A 6,000-nucleotide genomic window follows, 5' to 3' on the forward strand; every position below is an offset into this window, starting at 1 on the left:
TTCAGAGCTCCAATTAGAGGTGGACATTGTCAGAGCTTGGAATCACATCTCCTGCCTGCTCCTACCTGGCACAGCCCTCCACCGTACAGAGTCTAAATAGCATATGCGATAACAAAACAACCAGACACCAAGTTGCTCAGAAACTGTGGGGGATATCTAAATTGTGCAAATTGTCCAACTGTGCTGGAATCCAGAGCAATGCCTATTAAATGAAGCAAAGCACTGAACTTGACAGAAGTGGGGAAAAGTTGTCTTTGACTGTTTTCCTTATGCCCTGATGATTAACTATGGAAAGATAATGCAGAAGATTTGCTTCAGAAAGCGTATAGAGGCACAACATGACAAATACCATGCTCATCTGCGCTACACTGACGGAGAAATCTTACTAGTATTTATCCATTACATAAGGAATTACCGTGTATGCAAGTCACTAGTATACGTCAATGGGGTCACCTTTGTTTCAGTAAAAATGAACCTCCACTTTAACTAGTGTCTATTTGTTTGATATAACAAGATCTAGCATCTTTTCTGATGGGGTTTCATAAAAGCATTATGTTGATGAATACTATTCCAATTATAACCCTCTTTTTTGAAGAAAGCGTTTCCATATCTCCTGTCAACTTCTGCAGTAAATTATTATAATTTTATTGGCTTAAACTGAATCTACCAGATGAAAAGCCCAGAGCAAGATGAAATGCAGAGTTCAAACACACACATATATTAAATACATGTATAAAATATTTCACTTTTGATTTAATTAAACAAGCATTTGTGGCAACTTAAAAGATAGATGAAAAGCACAACGAGAAAAAGTAAAAAAAAAAACTACAGTACAGTTTGCTCTCTTTTATTTCATGACCTATTTTCTAAAAATTCCAAGGGAAAAGAGTTACACTCTTTGTTATATTTTTAAGAATAATTTCCGTTTCATGTTTTCACGCGTCTAATATTACATTTGTTCAAAGTCTCTTTAGTATAAGCAAAATGGGAAAAATATTTAGTTAAAAGAACTCATCCCTTTAATTGGCATCATAACCTGGGCGGTGTCTTGCATATTTACGTCTTTCCTCTTTTATGTCTTTTCAGGGAGAGAGAAGAATATCATACTTTGCTTTGTGTTATATTGTATACTTTATTTCCAGAACTTGGACTGTTCTGACTTGTTTAACCCTCAAGCTATTTTGTGCCTTCCTCCCGAATGCCAACTTAACAGCCTACCTGATGATTTAATCTATAGCCCTGGATTTCTGGATTTAGACTAACACCGCGCAGGTGAACATGTTCCATTGTGATACAATGTGCAATTTGAAAGTACGGGAATTCTTAAAAGTTATCTGTAGATCATTTTACAGCATATCTCTGCAATGGAGGTACACAGGTAAAATGTTCAGTAATAAGCTTTCATTAGCTGAGTCTGTCTTGCTGCAGGGAGAGATCTTCATCTACTCAATAGCAGCTAGAGAAAAGAAATTACCATCGTGGCTGCCCAGGAGCCTATTGGTAAATTATGAGCTGTCATTTATGCTTTAATTTTGATTTTTTTTATAGTATTCAGTCCATTAAGTGAGAACATAATTTATACATTTCTGTTGACTTCATGATTACAAAGATTTCTCCCAGTCAAGATTTATTAAACATTAGATGAACTTGTATTATATCTAACCAAGGATACAGATTTTATATTTGTTTGGTCTATGTAGAGCATATCTTTATGTCTGTCTACCAGTGACCTGTCTTTTTTTAACAAGCACTTTATTTTTTTTATGTAGATTTTTTATTTCCTTAGCATAAAGGAAAAGGAAATATGCAAAGGAAAGTAATAGCGATGACATTTTACCCTGTTATGAGGGTCCAATCAAACAAGGTCCACAGAATATAGAAAGTAAACACCCTTATCAAGACTATCAAAGTCCTTCATAGTTGTTCAACTCCAATCAACAGGCTACAATATTTAGAATAGCATGCTCCCATAGGAATGAATGGACGCAGTGTCCATTCATTCCTATGGGAGCGTGCTATTCGAAACTATCGTTTTGAATAGTACTCGCTCATCTCTATTTAGTATGTGTTTTCTTATGTCAGTATACATCTACCGTTCCAATCCCATCAATCTTTGCATCTGTGCAATCAATTCCAAAAGTGGGGGCATAGCAGGAGGCAACCAATAAAAGAAGAGAAAATGAAGGACCCCCAGAAGTATTATGTCACATGGATCAAGAGAACCTATGGGCCCTCAAAGCCCTCAAGATTGCAGAAGATTATAGCATGAAAAAGTAGAACCAGAGGTTACTTCAGGAAGGAACATCTCCAAGATGACACATAGGATATATTAGATCCTGAATGTTTTGATCTGCTGTGTTTCTAAATTCCATCACAAAGGTCTATCAATGGTTTATCAAATCTGGAATTTGAAGCCAGAAAAATATACTCATATATTGCCCTGTGGATCAATTTGAAATGTGTCTAAGGATGGATTCACATCTCTCCTCATAGATGACTCTGCCGCAGATTCCTCTTAAAATCAGCAGAGAGAAAAGTCCTGCAAGGGGGAAACCCAGCAGACTCCATTATATTGGGTGACTGTTTTTTAAGTGGACACGGTCTCGTCTTTCAGGTCCCCATGTGGACCCAAACAACAAAGACCTAAACGCTGGACTGAACCTAGCATAATTTTGTGCTCCTACCCCTTTAAAATGATTTTATTTGCCTCCTGTACCTGTGTAATCTGGGCCCTACAAAAGCTAAGTTGTGCATACTCTTATATAGTGACTGAATTTCCTAGAAAGGTTACCAGAGCTTGTTCGTAATATTCAGCAACTGAAGTGGGATGTTGTTTTTTTGGTTTTCCTCTCTTTCAATGGCAATAGGCCATCTCACCCCATAATGGTATGTATTTTGAGCAAACGGTCATTTATATGTATCCTTATTAAGATAGTTTACAGTGTCACTATTTATCATGATCTTTAATACATTTCAGTATTATATAAGTGGTGGTTCTGTCTTTTGACTAAGTATTTTTTATACAAGTCAATATACTATTTCTAATCCTTGTAAGAAGGTGACAGGCAGAGTGCTGAAATCCAGATACATCAGCCCCAGGTTTCTGAAATGTGTGGTCCAGGGCGGATCTGGAGTAGGCCTCAGCACAGGTGTAGATCCTTGGCTCATTACTGGACCAGAAAATGCTGCAGGGCAGTTCCAGGAGGGGAAGGAAGGTGTGTGGTTCTGTCCTGTAACCCTGAGTCCGGTAACACAATATTGCTCCTGTTTTGTTTGTGTGGCTGGAAGTAAGCCACATGTATAGTTAGGTTATCAGTTCTGTTTAGTTATTTACTCAGACAAGCAGGTTTTTATTTTGTTTTTGCCTGAAGTTAAGGCTGTATTTTGTTTTGCTCATTTTGTGCCTGAAGTCAAGGTTTATTTTCCTGTTTTTTTCCAACTAAACAAGTTTACTGCACATTTTGTGTCCCTGTCTTGATTGTTTGGGTCTGCACCACTGCTTCTACTGAGCTAACTTCCCCACATCCTCCATTCAATTTACATGTGGATAACATTTTATCTTTATTCTAAATTGGAAAAGATGCTATTGCTAATTTAGATCAAAGTTTTCCTTTCTACTTTATACTAGAATGAACCTAGTATTTAATTTTTAAATACCTCAAGCCACCTAATTTCAATAATTCAGCTAAAACATATTAGGCATTACCTTCTACATTACCACAAGTTGTCTCATTGAATGGGTCAGACAACTGATATAAGACAGCGATTGGGACAACTCTATTTAGGCAAGGAAGAAAATGAATCTGTTGGATTGATCATGTCCAACCCAATGGCCTGAATTATCTGTTAAACTTTACATTCTTCATTTGAGGAGTGAGTAATTTTGCTTTCTACTTAGGTTGGAGTGGATGCCCCATCGTAACTTTGTGGACACCTATTTGGTCTGTGTTTTTTGTTTTAGGATCCCAGCGTATTTGTTGAATGTTTTTACAGGTGACATCTCCATGGTTTTGCTAGAATATATAGCATATAGACTGTATAGTGTTTACTGTAGACTGTATAATTCTCACAATTCTCAGGTTCAAGCAGGTAACTACTATATAAGGTTCACCCAGTTGTCACTACTAGAGATGAGCGAGTACTGTTCGGATCAGCCGATCCAAACAGCACGCTCGCATAGAAATGAATGGACGTAGCCGGCACGTGGGGGGTTAAGCGGCCGGCCGGCGTCAAAGCGGAAGTAGCAGGTGCATCCATTCATTTCTATGGTGCGTGCTGTTTAGATCGGCTGATCCGAATAGTACTCGCTCATCTCTAATCACTACCATAATAGACAGCAATTGTGCAATTATGTGGAAAATATTATTTTTAGGAACAACAGTGAAAATAATTTCAAGTACCTACATTCACACAGATGGACCATATTATAAAGAAGTAATGGTCTTCTTAAAAACTGCATTGAGTACAAAAATATATTAGCAAATAAATAGTATTAAGTATCTCTTACCTGGAAACCTGCTATGTTGGCTAGCATCACAGTTGTAACCATTAAACTGTGCACCCACTGGCAACATGAAAACTGACAACAGCAGTAACAACCATATCGATTCCATGGCCAAGCCTATGAAAACATAAAGAAAAAGATAACATTATTTAATAGATTTCCATGATGTTATTCTGTAATATTTAGCAAAAATATTTAGCATTTTTTTATTGTATTTTAAAAGCCAGGAAAATTATTTAGCCATAATTAAATTTTCACAGGATCCTTCACAGGATTTTCTCAGAACAAAAATTAAAATGTAACAAGTACCTAACATTTCGGTATAAACTGACTTCTATTCTATTTTGCTTTTTCATGGTTTTCCCCTCTGCAGGTTAGATCTCTAATTCTCGGTTGTCTCTGGGTGAAGGCCAGCAGATATAATGTCCCACATAGGCAGGGGCATAGTTTTAGGGTGTGCAGTGGTAGCAATTGCTACAATTCTAAATGGCATATGTTAAAGAAGGGCCCATTACTAATTTAGCATCATGGTCTCGGAGCTTCAATAGGCAGTACATGCTACTCCTTAACTTATATTCATCATTCAATAATAGCAGTAGCATACATGACTCCTTGACTCTTTAAGGAAATTTGTATTTCTGATTTGAAACAAATGAACTTTTGATTCAAACTGGTGGACCGAACACAAACTGAAGGTTTTCTCATCTGTATTAGTGACCATATACACAATACGCTGCTCTTACAGAATGAACATAACCTTCATCACATATTATGATTTATGTCACTTCTAAAAAGTAGATTGAAATTATATTACCCCCCTCTTAACACATTTTATTACCAGACATGTAATGTCCAATCCTATCAAGTCATCCTTCTTATCTACTGTTCAGACCACCAAGGTGTCTTTTGTGCATCTCCCTTATTCTGGAAGTAAGCACCCCAAAATGTCCCCTATGATTGAATCCTGGAAATGAAACCTAAGAACCCCTCTCTTCAGAAGAGCATACAACCCACAGTAACTGTGGTGCCAATATTCTACCATATGAGTAGCTTTCAACTTTATCTGCTGTCACAATATTGTCTCAGAGGAATTAAAGGAGCCTTGAAACAATAAATAGGTTAGCACTAGAGATGAGCGAACAGTAAAATGTTCGAGGATCGATATTTGTTTTCTAGTAGCCCCTCAATATTCGACTACTCAAATCGAATATCGAACCCTATTATAGTCTATGGGGGGAAAATGCTCGTTTCAGGGGTAGGCAACGTTCAATCAAATTATACTTACCAAGTCCATGAGTGAGGGTCAGGCTGGATCCTCCGAGAAGTCTTCTCCATGCAGCGTTCCTGCGGCGTCTTCCGGCTCTGAATTCACTCTGCCAGGCATCGGGCCTGGGCAGAGCCACACTACAAGCGGACATGCGCAGTCGGCTCTGCCCAGGCCCGATGCCTGGCAGAGTGAATGAAGAGCCGGAAGACGCCGCGGGGAAGCTGCACAG

The 6,000-nt window shown here is 38.0% G+C and overlaps 1 protein-coding gene across 1 annotated transcript in view; it reads right to left on the reverse strand.

The window, feature by feature from the left end:
- LOC142194099 (zona pellucida-like domain-containing protein 1) overlaps nucleotides 1–4,613 on the reverse strand; it is a 51,323-nt gene extending 46,710 nt beyond the window's left edge. The window contains exon 1 of the mRNA XM_075263124.1: nucleotides 4,508–4,613. Within this exon, the coding sequence (XP_075119225.1) occupies nucleotides 4,508–4,613 (106 nt within the window). The remainder of the gene's footprint in view (nucleotides 1–4,507) is intronic.
- Between the last annotated feature and the right edge of the window lie 1,387 nt (nucleotides 4,614–6,000).

The sequence above is a fragment of the Leptodactylus fuscus genome, chromosome 2, assembly GCF_031893055.1.
Source record: "Leptodactylus fuscus isolate aLepFus1 chromosome 2, aLepFus1.hap2, whole genome shotgun sequence".
Lineage (NCBI taxonomy): Eukaryota > Metazoa > Chordata > Amphibia > Anura > Leptodactylidae > Leptodactylus > Leptodactylus fuscus.